The sequence below is a fragment of the Argentina silus genome (assembly GCF_951799395.1).
Source record: "Argentina silus genome assembly, chromosome: 6".
Classification (NCBI taxonomy): domain Eukaryota; kingdom Metazoa; phylum Chordata; class Actinopteri; order Argentiniformes; family Argentinidae; genus Argentina; species Argentina silus.
This window is the reverse complement of record NC_139660.1, coordinates 11,120,210-11,139,953: the sequence shown is the minus strand read 5'-3', so window position 1 is coordinate 11,139,953 and position 19,744 is coordinate 11,120,210. Positions and strand designations below refer to the sequence as shown.

The 19,744-nt window shown below is 47.9% G+C and overlaps 1 protein-coding gene across 1 annotated transcript; it reads right to left on the bottom strand.

The window, feature by feature from the left end:
• Nucleotides 1-456: 456 nt before the first annotated feature.
• Nucleotides 457-16,516, bottom strand: LOC310806145 (PH domain leucine-rich repeat-containing protein phosphatase 1-like). The gene is made up of 17 exons (XM_083672142.1): nt 14,504-16,516; nt 9,990-10,186; nt 9,673-9,798; nt 9,425-9,573; nt 7,526-7,672; nt 6,019-6,246; nt 5,611-5,813; nt 5,420-5,480; nt 5,207-5,302; nt 4,926-5,081; nt 4,539-4,739; nt 4,272-4,434; nt 3,804-3,934; nt 3,563-3,679; nt 3,169-3,363; nt 2,844-3,081; nt 457-2,678 (listed from the first exon to the last, which is right to left on the bottom strand). The coding sequence occupies exons 1-17, from the start codon at nt 16,239-16,241 to the stop codon at nt 1,344-1,346; spliced, it is 5,481 nt and encodes a 1,826-aa protein (XP_083528268.1). The 5' UTR covers nt 16,242-16,516; the 3' UTR covers nt 457-1,343.
• Nucleotides 16,517-19,744: the final 3,228 nt, after the last annotated feature.

The window sequence follows — 19,744 nt, the reverse complement described above, 5'->3', positions numbered from 1 at the left end:
TTCCCTCCCTAGTCCTCTCTCTATTGTCACCACCATCTCTCCTCCAGAGTCCTCAGGCAGTCTGCCAGCTATGACATCACCGTGTCCCTCTGCACCGTTGTCACAATGGCTCACACAGAACATTCTAATGTGAAGTAACAATATCTGACCCAGTGACATCATAATGAATCAGAACATTCTGCAGTGTGAGGTAACAGTGACTTGAACAATGTCACAATGGCACCTGCTGTGTGACCTCATAATGGATTGTAATGTCTAGAGTGGAAAATCGTGTTGTTACATCACATAATGGACGATTCGGTTGCACATTGGCCATTCCAGGCTGTGTGTGTGTGTGTGTATAATGTCATATTGCAGTCTTCTTTTTCATGCTTACAATCTCTTGTGCGCTTACATCACAAAAGAGTTTAATTCCTCCACCCTTCCCACAAGAAGTCAAGAACAACTGTATAATGATTATTTGAAAATGTAGATTTATTATACAAAAAAGTAGCTTTCTTTTGTGACTTCAATGCCATTGTCGAGAAGTTTGAGTACATCACTGTGCCCAACACATTCATTAGCTGGTAATACCCATAAAACCCCTCTTCAATATTATCCCCAACTGAACACCCCTACCCTCCCTCCCAGCCCTCTGCAGCACTCAGACAACATCTCTGTATCAACAATCTTATGAAATAAAAATCATCTTTTTTTCTCTCAGAGAAGATTAGTACACTTTAGTGACTAGGTCACCCTTATGAGTATGCAACTCCTAGGAGTTAGTCTCAACATCTCTACTCATTACGACTTTAGAGGCCAAAAGCCACAATACGCTGGGGAAATATCCACTACTCTACCAGGAACAGTTCAGTCTATTAGAACGTACCATTCAGCAAATAGTTCATCTCAAAAAAGGTCTCTGCATAAAAAGTGCTTCATTCATCACATAAAATGATATGGTAAAAATTAGATATTAACTTAAACTTGTGAAGCAGTAATGCATGAAAAAAAGTGTGATTCTAAAAATGCATTGTATTTTCCTGGGGCATAAAGTTAGAAGTACAAAATAAAGTAAATAATAAAACAATAAAACACAGTCTTGCTGGTCTGTAGCAGTTAGCAGGTGTGAGGCATCTTCGGGATACTCTGAGGGTAGAAGGTTCTTTTAAAGGGGGGAAGGGGGCTCTGCAGACACACCAATATGGTTTATATTCACGTTTCCCTGAATGTTCTCTATTCTTGATCCCAGTCCAACCCTCACCAACTCTTCATCGGGCATATGGGAAAATGTCACTGGACCTGACTGATGTAGTGGTGGGGGTGGGAAGTAGTATCGTAGCTGTCCAGGACTGTAAGGTGAGTTATAGAGGTGTTACATAGTAGTCTGCGGGCAGCTGGAGGAGGTGTGTCTGCTGGTTCTGGGGGTGTGTCTGCTCCTGCTGCTGTTGTTGTTGTTGTTTCATGATCTCACGGACCTCCTCCTCCAGCTCTGGGGGTATGATGAGCTGATCGTCAGGGTCAGGCTGGGCGGGGGCGTTGAAGTACCCACCCTGCTTTCTGACAGGGGCGTCGCCTGCCTCCTCTATCAGGTCCTGGCTCCTACCCTCACAGGCCACTGAACCGTTCCCCCGCCCCCTTCGGCCCAGGGACAATGTACTGCCTGGGCCAGCCCCTAACCATGCCTCACCACCAATCACACAAAGCCCTGCCTCACCAGGCCCTACCCCCTGGCCTTGAGTGGATTGGGCACCAGTCTCTGCCTCCACAGCCATGAGGCCCTCTGCTTCAACAGGGAAGCCAGGAACTGGAGCAGGCTTATGGGGGGAGGATGCAGGAGTAGGGACTGACTGGCAAATCTCTGAGGATGGGGGTAGGGATGTAAGGTCAGGATGTTGGGAGACAGGGGGAGGGGGTAGGTTTGGGGTGGGGTGTGTGTGTGGGGGGGGGACGGGGCAGTACCGAGCACGTAGACAGTGCACGTCAGCCTCCACCTCCACACGGCTCCCATTAGAGAAGACTCCTGCGATGGGCTCCTCGTCCTCACTGTCCAGCCCGTTGTCAGACAGAGCCCCGGAGAACTGCCTCTGGAAGCGCCCCCCCCCGCACACAGGCCGCAGCACCCCGCCGCGTGACGGCAGGGTCAGGTGGGGAGGCAGGGGCTCCCCCTGAGGAGGGGGCTCGTCTGACGAGGCCGTGGAGCCCACCTCACTGCTCATCTCAGACGTGCTGACCTCGCTGCTGAGCTCACTTCCTGTCCCAGCGGAGGGGGGTGGAAGGGGCAGGGTGCCGTCGGCTGAGGGGTAGGCGTGCATGTTAGTGTTGGTGTGTGCGTGAGTGTGAGGGTGTGTTCCTGGGCCGGGACTGGGTGGTGGGGGAGGGGGCTCACAGCAGCAACAGCATTCTTCAGTGATGCTGAGTTGGACCACCACGGCGCTGAGGCTGTCAGTACAGCCGTAGCCCTGCGCCAGCGCCATCAGCTTCTTAGCAGCAGCCAGGGCATCCGGAACATTCCTGACGGCCTCTACGGCCTCGCTGGGAGACAACGCGTCCCACAAGCCCCGGCTGCCCAGTATGAAGAACTCATCCTGTGAGGTGAGGGTCACTGTGGAGACATGGGGTCGCGGGGTAACAGCAGGACACAGGAAGGAGTAGCCCATGATCCTGGTTGAGTCAGTCACACCATTGACCTTGTTGTCCTGATTTGTTGGGGGGGGGGGGAGGGAGAGAGCAGTTAGATCATTCACTCTGAAAAGTCTCTGAACATATACACACTTCATCACGCACTTGTATAATCCACTCACACATAATATTCTCTTTCCCCCTCCCTCTCTCTACCTCTCTCTCTCTCTCTCTCTCTCTACCTCTGTGATGATGGCGTTGTGCTGGCGTACTCTCTGGTACTCCTGGTCCTGTCTGGCAGTGTGTGTGGTGGAGAGCGGGAGGGCTTTGCCATCCCTGCACAGCACGGCCTGGCACTTCCCCACATTGGCGGCCCTGAGGGTGAAACAGCCGCCGCGCTCTCCCGGGAGAACCCGGTCATGGCGGATGTGGCAGAGCGCAGCTGAGCCGCCCAACCTCTGCCCTGCTGTGCCCAACTTCCTATAATGACAATGACAACACTGGATGAGCATGACTGAAAGAGAGAGAGAGTGTGTGTGTGTGTGTGTGGTGCGTGTGTGTACCTACCTCTGCATGGTGAGGAAGGTGTTGGTCATGTAGTCTTCCTCGTTCTTGCTCTTAAGGAGTTCCTCGGCCAGCACGTCTCCCATGGTGCACTGAAGCAGGTAGGGCACTTCTACGTTCCTGTCTCCATCAAACACTCCATACAGGGACTCTCGACTCCCACAGAAGCTGTCCAGCGCCAGTGCTGCTACACACAGCCTGAGACAAAGACACACACACACACACACACACACACACACACACACACACACACACAGACACAGACACAGACACACAGACACAGACACACAGACACTTAGTCTAGGCTCTCCAGGGATATCCAGACAAACCACCACTGAGAATGTGAGGGAAGAGTGCAAGGTCGAGAAATAAGGGGAGGTGGAGAGGAGGCACTGACTTGTTTTTGACTCCAGAGGCCTCGGTGTAGCCATGACTCCAGACTGCAGGGGCCCCGGGCCCTTCACTCACACTCAGACAGGAGGGAGACGGGTCCACCCTGAAACACCGGATGTTACTGCAGGAGGGAGAGGGGAGGTGGAAGAAGAAGTTAGTGGGTTTGCAATGTTCTCTCAAGGATTTCTAACATATAGCTGTGTGTGTGTGTGTGTGTGTGTGTGTGTGTGTGTGTGTGTTCGTACTTGAGCAGCTCCAGGCTCCTGTGGTCAAGGTTGAGGCGAGGGTTGCCTGTCAGGTCCAGCTCCAGGAGTCTGGGAGGTAGAGTCTCCGGAAGGTTGACCTCTGTCAACTCATTACAGCTTAGATCCACACACTACAGAAAACCAGAGAGAGAGAAAAATGGGTCAACATACACATATATTCTCTCACACACGCATTCTGCACACTGTGTCCACCACAGTCATCCGAGTTCAGAGAGAGGCAGGGATTAGGGGAGAGTTGTTATTTTGAGATTACACAGAACCTCCTGCCTTGACCTGAGTGACAGAGAGAGAGAGAGAGAGGGGGGGGGGGGGGGAGAGCTGGGATACTGGCCCGATTGTTATTGGCCTTCACAGAACAAGGGCTGACCCCATTTTCCCTGTGGAATATCCTGAATGTTGACGTCAGTACTGGTCGAGGGTGTGTGTGTGTGTGTCTGACTGACTGACCTTCATGTCATTGAGCTGCAGGACCTCTGGGAACACACTGATGCTGTTGGAGTGGGCAGAGAGGGTGTGCATGAGCCGGCAGCTCAGGATGGTGGTGGGAATCGCCCTCAGCCTGTTCCCACTCAGGTCCAGCTCCTCCAACTGCTCCAACCGTGCCATCTTGCTGCATAGAGAGACAGAGAGAGAGATCTATGAATGTGCATATACCACAAACAGAAAGAGAGCGCAAAAGCGGTGTGTGTGTGTGTGTGCGCGCGCGCTGTTTACCTTGCTGGGAAGGTCTGCAGCTGGTTGTAGGCCAGGTGCAGTACTCTGAGGTGGGCGTGTCCAGTCAGTAGAGGGACACTCTTGTCCGTCAGGATGTTATTGGTTAGATAGAGCTCCTGCAGGCTGCTGTAGGTCTCCTCTGACAGGCTAGATGGAGGAAGGCTCTCCAGCTTATTGGCTGATGCATTCAGATAGCGCAAGCTGTGATCAAACGAAAGACATTCAGTGAATGAGGGAACGGACCATTCAGAACAACAGTTTAACTGGACAACTAAAGACTGTCGGTTGTAACTTTGTAAGCAGAGAGAGGTTCAAAATTGTTTTGGTAGGAGTATGGAAATCATGCTTGATTGGGGGTATAGTGGTGGTTTGTGTGTGTGTGTGTACCTCTGGGCTTTGATGAACAGGTTCTGCGGTAGCTCTGTGAGCTGGTTGTGTTGGATGTCCAGCACCTCTAGCTGAGATCTCTCCAGCCTCTCAGGCAGCTGACGCAGGCGGTTCCACCCCACCAGGAGCTTCCTCAGACTGATGCTGCAGAACAACCTACAGCATAGACACAACACACAACAGTCACACTCTCAGTCTATATATAGCCGTGTGTGTGTGTGTGTGTGTGTGAGTGAGAGAGTGAGAGAGAGAGAGAGAGAGAGAGAGAGAGAGACACTCACCTGATGGGTAGCTCACAGATGGAGTTGTGACTAATGTCCAGTACTTCCAGTCTGTTGCCTTCACACACCCAGTCAGGCACAGATTCCAGCTTGTTTCTACAACACACACACACACCGCAACAAACAATCAGTCACTCTTGTCAATCTGTTTCTCTCTATTCATCAACCAATACGTCAGTTCAGCATTCATTATGGATCGACTCTGGTTCTTACCTAGACACGTCCATAAGACTGAGGCTCTCTGGTACTGGGTACACCTCCAGCTCTCTCAGCTCTGAAAAAAGACACACACACACACACACACATAGTACAGTATATATGAGTGTGTGTGTGTCTGTCTGTCTGTCTCCAACTACAATTGTGCAGTGTGGAAATTTTGTGTGTGTGTTTGTGTGTTCGTGTACCATTGTGTGCTGCATGTAGACCCTTGAGTGTGTAACCGCTGACTCGTAGGTGGGTAAGTGCGTTTCTGTCACAGCGTAGGAGCTCCAGTCGGGAGAGAAGTCTCACGTCCAGCTCCTCCAGCCCAGCATCCCTCACGTCCAACTGGACCACGTGGCTCAGCAGCCCAGCCTCCCCAACCACCACCCTCTGGAGCCTGTTCAACCTACAGTAAGACAAACAGGTAGTTATATGGAGATGGAAGGAGAGAGAAGAAGTATATTGAGACAAAGAAAGAGGAAGAGGGAAAGGGGGTAGGAGAATGGTTATTAAGTCAGAATTATACTTCAAATCTTATTTGAATCTTGTTCTAATAGAATAATATATCTGAGGTTTATCTCCATAGCTGAGGTCAGTGTAGCATAGTCTACCTGAGATCTATGTGACGGGCAGGCAGCCACTGTAGCCCACTCATGTGGAGGGCAGTCAGCTGGTTCCCAGCCAGGCAGAGTCTCTCCACCGCCCTGAGTCTCTCCAGGACTGGAGGGATGCAGCTGAAGGAGTTGAAGGACAAGCCAAGGTAGGTCAGCCCCTCCAGAGAGGCCAGCTCCACAGGCAGGGAGCTCAGAGCGTTGCCGTCCAGGAGGAGAGTCTGCAGGCTGAGCACAGAGAGGGAGAGAGGGGTGTCACTGTGGAGGTCAGCATAGAGATGGAGAGAGGGGTGTCACTGTGGAGGTCAGCATAGAGAGGGAGAGAGGGGTGTCACTGTGGAGGTCAGCATAGAGAGGGAGAGAGGGGTGTCACTGTGGAGGTCAGCATAGAGAGGGAGGAGGGAGTGTCAAATGTTTGTTATCTTTTAATCCTATTAGTTGATTCATCTACCAATTAATTTAAAATGTGAATTTTTTATTATTATTTTCACCTTGCAAGTTAGGTGGTCACAGATTTGACAAACACTCTTAGGCAAGAAACCCCAAGTGGGGTTAAACAAAGAGTTGTGGAGTAATAGGGTACTTTACAAGTTAACAATGAAATGATGGCCTCCAAATCAAAAGTAGCAAATTGCCATTGCCATTCCCATAGAGAAGAAGGCTTGTCTGAACCGAGCTTCCCTCGTACAACACTCTCAACTGGCTACATGCCACTCAAAAATGAGTTGTCAACTAAAGCATTAATTAGTTAATATGTTTATATGATTAATCTAATCTTCTTTACAGCCCTAGTTATATTAAGAAAATTGTAAACAAAAAGTAGGTGTTTATAACTTATTATGTTGAGTTTACATTGTGCTTTATGTTGTCATGCGCAATTTGTGTGGCATTTCAAACTCAGAGTGGTTTTCAAAAGGGACTTACGACATTTTAAAATCCAACAAAAAAAAGGCAAAAACTTTCAAATCCTATTTCGACAGCATGTCTGAAACCAGCTTTACCCATGGGCTAAAATCTGATTTTCTTTATTCTGTAATCGACTTTCAATAGCATAACAATCAACTGACATATTCAGGCACGCAAGCACCAGGTTTACATCTAACACACATTGCTGGAATAGCATGGCAGACAAATGGCTGCACACATAAAGCCCTGTTCCCCTCTGTCGAAATGAGACCAGATGTAATGTTTTCCAGCTATACCAGTTGGCACCAGTGGGGGGCAAAAGATCTCACTCTCTCATAAGACTGTGCGTGTGTGCGTGCATGCATTTGGTGGAATGCCAGGTGAATTGTGCAGACAGCTTTAAGATGTGAACATAAACAGTTTAGGGGCAGACTACTAGTCTCTCTAACACACACACACACACACGTAGAAACATTCTTTAAACGAACACATTCAATGACAGACACACTCTCACTCTCTCTCTCTGGTATGAGAACATCAGCTGTGCAGCTAACCCCTGTCACCTTTCACCTTTAACTCTGTGACCCCTAAACCCACTCACTTGTGCATGGTTCCCACAGCGGAGGGCAGAGAGGTGAGGCGGTTGCCAGACAGGTTGAGCTCGGTCAGAGAGCTGATGTCACACACAGCCAGAGGAAATGCACACAGAGCGTTATTGGAGAGGCTGAGGCTCCGCAGCTTGCAGAACCTGGAGAGAGGATAGAGAGAAAGGGAGGGAGATGGGTGGGCGGGGGCGGTGGGTTAACATCAAACCTCAGTCTTGTGGACAATGTTCAGTGAGATGCATTGAGAAAGACTCTTCCCGTTACATAAGCCCAGTCAGAACAACACAGAGTGATGAGATGGATGGTCAGCGCCCCAAAAGTCTGTCTGTGTGGAACATTTTGTGGATGTGTGAGCTGCACGTGTTTCTAGTTGTGTACACACAAACATGTGTTAGCTGAATGTGTTCCACAGTCAATGTGATGGGGGGCCTATAACTTGGTGGGACTTGATGGGAACTGGGAGCGTGTGTAAAGTAGCCATTGCTGATAGGTGTAATCCGGTTCACCGAGGGGACAGTGTGAAAGCATGGCCGGATCCGCGCCTTTCCGAGGAAAAGCCACAGCCGCGCGGCGGGAAAACACATTCCTGAAGCCCGCCTGGGAAGCGTGTGTTTATGGAGGAACAATGGAAGCACAGAGCCGTTCCCGTCGGAAGCACAAGAGCTAACACAGGCACTGAACCAGAGCCAGAGAGAGAGAGAGGGGGGGGGGGGGGGGGGGGGAAGGAGAGGGGTGCACGTGGAGGTTAATGGAGAGACCAAAGAAAGAGGAGGACAGCAGTTTGATGCTGAAAGACGATCACTGTGGCTCGGGTTGTGACGGGTACACGAGGACGGCCGTGAAAAATAAAAATGAACGTCATAACCGTTGAAATACATTGATTTTGAAAATGTGGATTTTTATTCTCATTTATTTTCCACTGATGACCCCCTGGCATGGTGGCACTACAAACAAGGTCGCTTTCCTTTGATGGTAAAACTTGCAAGAAAATACATGTGTATTTGTGCAACGGTCTTGCCTCAAGCCAGACAACGTAAATATGCTCATGTTCCTGGAACAGAACTTAAAGGAAGAGGCCTAATAATAACAGTTATCCTATTTTGCTATTAAATAGCTTGTGTTTATTTTGATCTTTTAGCCTGTCATTTTAAAAGGACACGCACAACAGTCTATTTACATGGACTACAGTAGGCTTTGTCATTTTTCTATTCATCAAGCGGCAGCTGCCTGTTATTTTATTTGAGTAAACTATTTATTAAAAAGCAATATTTCTGTTCCATGCGTTCATATGGTAGGCACTTTTGTGTGTGTGCAATCTTCTTAAAAACGTTGGATGTGTTCATTAGTTATTCAGTAATAGCATACTTTATTACTGAAAGTCCAGGGCCGTTTTGTTGTCGCAGTCTGTCCCTGCCAAAATTCCATGACAGTCACAGCCCTAACTGTGGCTGGCTGCTGACATTATTACCATTTTATTTTTTTCATTCAACCAAGAAGAGTTTAAACAGAAACACTCTCCCATCCCACAAGCCTGAGGCTGCACAGAGCAGTAGAGCTCCGATATAATGTGTGTGTGTGTGTGTGAATGAGAGAGAGGGGGAAGAGAGAGAGAGAGAACATCAATCGCTGATCTCCAATTTTCATTCCACTTGTCTGCTTTAAATCACTCCAACCGGTTTCTCACTCAGACCAAATTGTCTCAGAGACTGGATAGCATATTTACACATCTGTAATTCACTTTAATCCTCTCACTCATGGAACATATGGTCCTTCCCCACGACAGAGGCTGTCGAAGGACAGACCACACCAGAACATCACACAACGCCTCTCTCTCTCCACACACAGTAAGCCTAACCCTAACACTCATCTTTGGTTGGGTGGGAAGACTGACTCACCTGGTGAGGGGGGAGAGCCCTCTGTCTGGGGAGAGGAAGTTGTTTTTGAGGTTGAGGTGTGTCAGGTCTTGACTGTAGAACAGTTGAGAGGGCAACTCCTCCAGACTGCAGCAAGACAGGTCCACTGAACTCACCCTCTGAGACACAATCTGACACAGAGAAGGAAGAGAGAAAGAAAGAGGTAAGAGGTTTTCCAAATAGTACTGTCTCTCTCTTTATCTCTCGCATGCACACACACACACACACACCTTGGCTGTGTGTCTGTGCCAGCGGAGGTGCTCTGTGTAGGACTCGTAGCTGATGTAGTAGGTCTGACTCTGGGGTCCAGAGGAGCTGAAGGCCAGGCAGTGACTGTGCCTCCTCACCTCCTCCACCTGGAGAAAACACGGGAGACAAACACCAGTCAGTCTGACACTCTCTTCTCTTCTCTTCTCTTCTCTCTGCAGACTTGGTTAGAGATTCTCTATACCTTCTCCCATTGATGTTGAGCCTTGTCAACATCATGAACCCTTGTTCACAGTTCTGAGATATGTTAGCATTGTGTGTGTGTGTGTGTGTGTAATACCTTTCCTCCAATGAGGGGTAGGATGTGCATCTTGCCAGTGTGAGCATGTTTGACAGATGAGACGATGAGGCAGGTTCCGCTCAGAGTGACCTGACGTCGTGACCAGCGGTTTACCGGCAGGGCCAGCTTCCCCTTCCGCACGTTAAACACACCGGACAGCTGCACCCGCTCTGAACCCACCACACACCGTGGCTTACCTAGACAGAGAGAGAGAGAGAGAGTTGGAGAGAAAGATATTAGGCAGGTGTTGGTGACAAAGGTCGCATGCACTGACAATGACACTTCATGTTCATGTTTTCTGTCATGAGTAAGCCTAGATCTTACATGTGTACTTACATGTAACTTACACACAATCATGTAGATCAGGCATGGAATGGAACAAGGAATGGCATCAAACACACGCGTGTATAAAGAGAACTAGCCAACGTTACCTGACCCATAAGCATAAGGTCGGAAGTCGGATAAAGACGGGTCAGTGCTTGTTGAGCGTTATATTGCAGCACCAAGGGCGGGTCGACATTTATTTTTTTAAGCACATTGAGAATGGGATAGGGCTTTCATGTGTGTTGTGAAAAACAAGGAGCATGAGCGTACACACACACACACACACACACACACACACACACACACACAGTTCCACTTTCAGAAAGGGAGAGGAAGAGAGCGGTGCTTATGTAAGAGAATTATAATAGCCTGGAGGGCAAGAGAGTGAATGAGGGCGAGCATTCACTCAGGCGTGATTTGTTCACATTAACTCCTCGCTGACACACAAAGCATCTCTGTGACGGTTCAGTGACATTTAGGCTGCAGCTACACCACATCCCAGGTTACAAAGAAATAGCCCAGAAATGCACTCAATGCACTCTTCCAGCTTCAAAGTCACCAAGAACATGTCTTCTAAAATTAGATCTGTGCACTCAGATATTTGGGAAGATGATGAGGATGCTGATTACGGCTTTCGACATTGACTGTGGACCTGATCTGGTTCTACTTATAGAGCACTTTTGTTTGTGTGTGTGTGTGTGTGTGTGTGAGTGTCTAGCAAGTGAGGAGTGATCATATTTTCCCGAGAAAGCCTTTTCTTTTTCTTATGCCCTCTCCAGTTCACAAAACACAAACCCTCCCACTCTCAGGTGTCCCAGTGCTTTACTCTAGGGGTTTGAAGGGGTGACAGACAGGAGAGAAGAGAAAGTCTCTGGTCTAGGTGCTGAGCCGGCTGCTGAGCTATTCATTGGTGCTCAGTACGTAAGACACCCCTCCTCAAGCACGCAGGCAGGCAGGCAGGCAGGCAGGCACACACACCACACACACACACCTTCTAAGCTGACAACCTGCCCCAACAATAAGTGGCAACTTTATAAGAAAAGGCGAGTGTGGACAACCCCAAGCCCATCAATAATAAAGGACCGACTAATGATGATGAGACAGAGAAAGCACACTCAGACCAACTATTGTGGAATCTGTGGAATGAGGAGTCAGACAGTGATTGCTCCAGTCTGCTCAAACAGAGAGATAATTGCCATGGCTACGAACAAACAATTCAGTAAATACAGAACGGGAAGGATTGTTTCGGCCTATATTCAGATTTGTATGGAACGGAGAGATTGAAAGATTCAAAAAAGCGAGAGGAGAGTAGGGCAGGATTGGAAGGAAGCTGAGGGTTAAAAAAAAAAAAAAAAAAAGGTTTCTCTTGTCAAATTGGTTGATCTGAAACCCTTTTCATGCAGATGTTGTTCTTGAGATTTATAGGTCAACTTAATAACACAGACAAAGATGCACATACATTAAGACCACAAACCTGACATGTGCACACTGGACAGGAAGGAGACACTCACCCCACTAGACCCAGGCCATGAGATGTCTCAAATCAGATTAGCTTGTTACATAATGGTATTAGAGCACCAACATCAAGGCAAACTCTCTCTCCAGTGTTCACAGATCAACTCAGCTAACCACAGTGTGTGTGTGTGTGTGTGTGTGTGTGTGTGTGTGTCTAGAGGGTAACTGGCTTTCGGACGCCGGAACCGATTAAGGACTGAACCAATTAGGAGGCAAAATGCATTCCAGCGCTCCTGCAAGTTCAAGGGACTTTTCTAACATGGCCCCTCCTCCGTTTAGCTCCCCTTGTTGCTGCATCGACACTGAAGCCATCAGATACGCCCACCCTTCCTCCCCCAAACCTTCTATGGACCAATTAGGATGATGTCACCCCAAACAATGCCCCTAACAGAGAGAGTGGCTTGTTCTCATTAGCATACCCCCAACTCTTCCCTCCACTCCTCTCCTCTCCCATGGCTCTATGGAAGGGGGTTACAGACAGACAGATCTGGTCTCCCTACACATATGTCAGATCCCCATCATTTCAATAAAACATGGACACAGGACAGTCAGTCTCATCTTAAAGAAACTATTGCTTAGTTACCACATAACCACACACACAGGCTGAGAGGCCCTGGGAAGTTGTAGCTCACACACTTGAGGAATTCCCTCAACACAACACATATACACAGTCTCACACACAGTCTCACACACACACACACACACACACAGCTGATGATAATCTTCTAAGCCGCTGATTGGGTAAACAGCAAACAGGCAGGTGCCACACAACAGGACGATGTGCACCAATGCAATACAGGACACAGACAGGAAGATACAGACAAGTTATTTCTGAGACAAATATAACCCTGGCCTGTATGCATCCTGTAAACCCAACAGCCCCATTAGGTGGAGTAGATAGGCTGTAAATGTAGCGTAAATGTACACACACACACACACATATACACATACATGCCCTTTCCTTCCTCCCATTTCTCTGCACAGGGAGGGGAACATCCTGTCCCTGGTGAAGTACTATATGACTGTTTCCTCGTCTGTGATGGAGAGGACATTCTTAACACTTCTTGTGGCCTCGCCACACCCACCCTTCTGTCCATGAAGCTTCTACCACACCCTTTCAAACTAAGGCGACCCCTTTACTCACAACATCATAGTCTCAAAGCCTCTCTAGGCCTGTTTGCATATATCTACTCCCAAGTCTTCCTGCACCAGAAGCCATCCCTTTTCCTTGTCTTAAATGAAATGCCATTTAATTGATGCCATATCTTGGTTCATACAGCAAGATGAGGCAGTGTGGGTGAGAGGCTGCCATGTGCCAAAGCCAGGGGAGCATGGACACACAGGGTGGATACAGGGCATTCAGGGACAGCAGAAAGGCCCACTGGGGAGTGCAGCAATAGGTCTAACCTTGGGGTAGAGTAGTGACCTCTGGGTAGTGCAGTCCTGAGCTAAAGGGGAAGAGCTCTGCTGCTGCCTCAGGTAGATCAGAAACACTGAGGAGGTGAAATCTGAGTTCTGCAGAGCTAGGCCTAAGTTTTATCTCACTGTCAGCACAGTGTGTGTGTGTGTGTGTGTGTGTGTGTGTGTGTGTAAAATATCCCCATGAACAGACACCACAAGTGTATTTTCAAGGGTGAAATCAGCTGACTCAACCTCCTCTGACTGGCTACCATGAGCAGTTATAGCATAGCATCACATGCACTTCTCTCTCTCTCTCTCTCTCTCTCACACACACACACACAGAGGTAGAGAGACCTTAAGCCTGGACATCTCTCTGAAACAACATGTTCTAGATTAGAGGAATGTTATGCATACTCCCTTTCTTCTCTCTCTTCTCATGCCACATTCCTCTTTCTTATGCCAGTTCTTCATCTCCTTCCTCATACCTTTCATTTCTTCTGCTGCTCTCTCCGGGGTGATGGGGAGTGCTAGCCAGAAGGACCCCTGCTCTGGAAGCATAATTCCACACCAAACTTTGTGGCCCTATCATGCTCAAATCCTAGTTACATGCCCCCCTACATAAACTGGCTGTGTTTTGGTCTATAATGAGGGTAAAAAAACCCAACATTTTACTGTACTGTTAATCCCAACCCAAATCCTGCCCTTTTGCTCCACCCTCTTTGTGATAAACAATCAACCACAACAACACTACCACCACCACCACCAACAAAAAAACAAAAACAACAGAAAACACACACTTTTCAAAGTGGCTTACAACTGTGGTCTTGGACATAGTAAAAGAGCACACCTGTTACCTCCAGATGTGTCTCCCTATTCAGGAGCAGTGGGGGTGGAGTTTTCGCAGGCACAAGCTAGGCATTGTCTCAGTGGAACAATTGAATATTCCTTTTGTTAAACAGTCTGACTGACCAAACACAATGACAGCAGTCACAGCGCACACACGGTACAGTGGGAATGTAGCAACAATGAGCAGACTGATAGCCAAGCACAACCTAACCAGCAGACAGCCAGGGCAAGGGGACGGCTTAAGCTAACGCATCACTAGAATCTTACCAGAAGCTTACCCGGGTCCTCATTTATCTAACTGGCCCAGTCACCCTCTTTCCCTCTCTCGACATGAAAACACTATCCATTTTACCCAAGATATATGAAAAGAAGACACTGACCCCTAATTTATTATTCTCCTTCTTTTGAGTCATTTTTGGGTCACTCACCTGCGTAAAAACGTATCAGGCAGCCTATTTCTGGGTCAATCCCCTCCTCCTGTACTCTCCATGGGTCATCATACCCCAGATTGGAGAGGTATTTGTTCTGTATCTGCAGGGGCCTCTCGTCATCCTCCAGCCTGCGCACAGCTCCACCATGTAGCTGAACGAAGAGGGCCGCGGTCTGGGCACAATTCTCAGGGTCCGGTCCCCCTCTCAGGTCCCCTGGGACCATCGGGTCATGCTCAACAGCTACTGTGCCTGTCAGGGGCCTGGCTAGAGAGTTACTGCCGCAGCTTGAGGGGGGCTTGATCAGTCTGGGGGTGCTACATGTTCCACCATCAACGTTGTCTTTCAGCGAGTTTGACAGCCCGCTATTGGGAACGTGGCAGGTGTCAGAAGAGGGGATGGGCACGGACTGGCCCTCCAGTAGTTTCTGGGTGATAGTAGGCACGCTGGCCGTGTGCGTTGGGGAACAGTCAAGCTCGACTTCGTCGGAGGAACTCTCAAACGGATCAGGTCCCTCTGTGGCACTGTCAAAGTTGGGGCTTAGCATCGACGAGTCCGTGCACGAGGCCAGAACATCACTGAGTGAGTCCCGGCGCTTGCTGGTCCGTGGCCCGCCGGGACTCAAATCATCAAAGGTGCTGCCCTCCAGGTCAGAGCCCGAGTACAGTCCACAACTGTCAGCCCCACTCAGGCCCAAGTCAGCCCCCTCACTGTCATTCAAATATACCTCTGACGAAGAATTGCTTGGTATCTTGGAAAGTAAACCATTCGTTATGATATTTGTGTCCAGGTAATACTGTTTGTGGTTGTTATTGCTGTGTATAAGACCATCACTTGCCGATACCGGTCGGTTCTCCTCTGACCCGGGGTCTATCACAGACATCGGGTAGGATGTCTTGACATTGTTACTTTCATTAACACCTTGTTGAATGTCAACATGCCCACGGCTATCGTTGCAGTTTCCGTTTAAATCAACAAAAGCACTTGCTTTGCAAGTCATTTTCAGTATCGCTCCACCTTTGCCTCCTAGCTGCCACAACCGAGTCGCCATCTCCCCAGCGGTAATGTCCAGCGTGCAGAGCACTGGTCTCGGGTAGGAGGGCGTGAGGCAGTCATGGACGTGAATGCACCCCCGCTGGAGGTCCGCTCGCACCCATGCCTTGTCGGAAGGCTGAAGCTGCTTTGCCTGCTTTTGTCGGAGTAAAGTCTTTCTATCCAAACTGAGTGTGTTCAAAGACGAGGTCGAACGAGTTGGACTTACTCCCCCTGCGGAGGGGACTGTGGGCTGACAAGAGGTTGTTGATGTTGAAGCTGCGACCGACAGATTCCTCTTGTGTCGCCGCCTCCGAGTCAGCAAGGAGTTGACGCTGGTGCCGCTACTGACTGATACAAGACTGTAAATGTTGGCTGTTTTACCGGTCGTCATGTTGAGATTAGCTGCGTTACCGGTAGAAGCATTAGCAGCTTGGTTTAGGTAAATCCCGTTCCTTATCGCAATATGAAGTAGGGAGGTGGTAGCAAGTCCCTTACCAAAGAGTTTCGACTCCCCGCCTACGCCATCATCCTCCCCCGTCGCAGTTCTTTTTACTGCGGGGAATGTTGTTCCACTGGGCTTCATAAACTTGCTGCCACTTGTTTGTCCTGTAGTAATATCGGAGTGAGATATTCCGACTGATGTAGAGAGGGCATCCACCTCCAACCTGTTTCCCCCAACAGCCACCGACCGCGCACTTTCCATCTTCAGCAGGTGAATAGCAGTAGCTAGCAGCTGGCTAATTAGCTTGCTAACGTTAGCTACGAGGCACGGCCAGCAGTGTTCTGTGAAATAAAACTAGCACCAGGTACTCACGCAGTTCGTTATGGGTTACATTCTTCCACTTAATTTGCCAGCTAGCTATTGTAAGCTAGCTGGGCCAGGTAGTATCTTGCTTAGTTTTCCTTAGATTCTGAATCACCGGTCAGTTCTCCTCTTCGTCCTCGGTTGCTATCGATACCGCCATAATGGATGCTAGCAGCCACTAACGCTACTGTCAAAATGTAACTGGCTGGCTGGGCAAGTCAAATGCAAATGACAGCAGGGAACAGGGCGGAGTTATCTCATTAGATATACAGTATGCACGCATAGCCTATCATCGTTGGTTACGTTAAAATAAATACTTTATATTCATGAGAAACATACAAATCGGGTTTTTCATTGGCCTATAGGGCTTGGGAGTCATTCACTGTGAAATGTGTGTGTGTGTGTGTGTGTGTGTGTGTGTGTTGACTCTGACCAAAGTCTTGGTGTAATTAATGAAACACATCGCTACAGCTAGTGCATATACATTTTCAACAAGTGGATTGATTTGCACATTCAAGCAGCAGCAGGGAAATATACTTATTGAAAATAGCAAACGAAGAAGACATTGGAGTGAGATCAATCTGTGTGCTAACCACTCTTGTTTTCTGTGTCTAACAATTTGACGTAGCATACAACTCTATGTCATACATCAATAAGTCCCTTCATACTCAAACCAAATCAATGATATAACCAATGGTCTTCTGGCGCCACCCAGTGGAATAAAAATCACATCACATCCTGACGAGAAAGGAGTCTTCATGGAAAGGACTCCGATTGCCTTTTATTTTGTAACCACTGACTAATTTTTTTTTTGTGCTGGACCCTCCAGGGAACTATGTGAGACATAATGATATCAGGGGATTCAGAAAGATCTTGACATGTCGCACGCACATACGCACGCACACACACACACACCCACACACACACACACACACACACACACACACACACACACACACACACACACACACACACAAAGGGCAAAGTGCATGTTAAACTATACAGCATGGACTCTCTCTCTCCCCTTCTCTCTCTCTCTCTCTCTCTCTCTCTCTCTCTCTCTCTCTCTCACTCTCGTCTCCACCCCTGATCGTCTCCACCCCTGACACCACACCACAGCTTCCTCACACACACACACACACACACACACACACACATACACACACACACACACACACACACACACACACACACACACACACACACACACACACACACACAGTGTGGTTGATTTTCTATTGGGGTATCACAGGTCATAGGAGCTCTGTAGCAGGTAAGCCTCTTTGTTTTCTCTCTCGCTCTCCCCCTCTACTTTTGACTTACTGAGATTTAGAGAGGTGGAAGTCATGTCAGGCTGCTGCTGGTAAAAGTGATTTAGTTTCCTACAGCCCTCAGCTTGCTGAGCAGAGTTGGGATCAATTCAATTTTGGAATCTCTCCATAGTAGAATGTCCTGATATTATTAGATGGAATTGATATTAGTCCTTTTTCTGAGTGACAGAGAGACACGTTTTGGGAGATATACTGTATGAGAAAGAAAGAAAGCAGTCAGAGTGAGAGAGACGAAGAGAAGAAAGATAGATAAAGAAGAAGGAACACATACAGAAGAGTATAGTATGGGAGGAATAGATTAATGGGAAAGGACAAAAGAGAGAGAGAGAAGTGGAGATATTGTGGTGCATGCAACCATTCACAGTTGGTGGATCACTCTAATAGCTTAAAGGCACATGGGTATGTTTACTATTGACGATATAGGTATTATTCACTTGTGAGTAGAACAAATTCTTAGTTGGCTCTGGTTTTACTGCCTTGCAAGAGAAGGCTGTAAACACGTCTCACTGCCAACTTGTGCTTCCCATTAAAGAAAGGGAAGAATGCAGAGAAAGGGAGAAAAGGAGATTGAATCCATTTTGGGACGCATTCCTCTAAACGTGAAGTAAAGACCCTATAATTAGATTAGAATCAGTTTGGTTCAAGGACTTCTGTATTAGCGCAACCTTTACATTTTGTGTGTGTGTGTGTGTGTGTGTGTGTGTGTGTGTGTGTGTGTAGTTTAAATAAAAAATCCACCCCTGTTTTTAATCATCCCATAAATAACATCCATCCCTGTTTTGTTTTATTTAAAGAGAGCAGTGACAAATATATAGTATGGTGCCACGATCTTAAACAAAACTATCCTATGATTAGGAATCAGCAGATGTTATTTTGTGTGTGTGTGTGTGTGTGTGTGTGTGTGTGTGTGTGTGTGTGTGTGTGTGTGTGTGTGTGTGTGTGTGTGTGTGTGTGTTGTATCCATTGTATCTCACGGTGGCAGGGCGGAGGTGTCAGAGTGTGTCTGTAGAGACGCCCAGACGACTGCACCTCAAGTCCTGGTGAAATCTACTGGGACACTGTTTACTCTGCTGTGGTCACATGGTCAGGGTGAAGGGGAGGTTAGCCACATGACTCACTGCAGACTCACTCTCTGACACTCCATCTGACTCTCTACATGGTGTCTCTCACATAGACATGTATTAACACATGTGTAATGTGTTGTCTTAAGTGCAAGTCCAGGGCTCAGACACAGGATAAAGAGATCTTTCCTGTCACATACGGAAGAGGTGTTGCAGGCAGCCCAGAGCATGGTCAACAGGATTAGAACCACTCCCTTATTTCAACTCTGACTCTTATTATGAAAGTGATTTCTAACTAACTAGACACGATCACGCAGTATGATGATATGATTTGATGATATGATGATTGTTAAGAACGTTTAATGACGTGATTTGAGATTTGAAAGTAGGGTCAGTTGTAGTTGAGGTAGACAGACAGTGATAAGTAACAAGGCTTCAGTCAAGCCTTTGATGAGCAGTTTCTGGTGTGAGGCACTTCTTGCATGAGTGAGCCTGGATTCATCATCCCTCTTTCAGACATTGCCTCGAATCTCAAATCCACATATGTCTGGGTTGGAGCGTGTGTGTGCGTGCATGTTCCTGAGAGAGAAAGAGAGAGAGCGAGAGAGAGAGAGAGAGGGAGAGAGAGAGAGAGAAAGAGAGAGGGAGAGAGAGAGAGAGAGAAAAGAAAAGAAAGAGGGAGAAAGACTTATTGAGAGGATATTATGACTAAACAGTATGTTCTTCTCTTTTGTTGGCCCTGCACCCAACAGTGTTGAACATCATATCCCATGGAATTATTTATGAACATGTGACCTCAAATATTTCTGTGTGGAAAAACCCCCTCAGCATAGTTTAGTGAAAACTGCTGAGTTAAAATGAAACTTAGAACATAGTTCCTCATATGAGACATCCTCATAGGATTTCCCATATTACATGACAAGCATCTCTCTCTCTTCCTCTCTCTCTCTCTCTCTCTCTGTCTCTCTCTCTCTCTCTCTCTACAAGACTCATGTGACTGACCACAGCC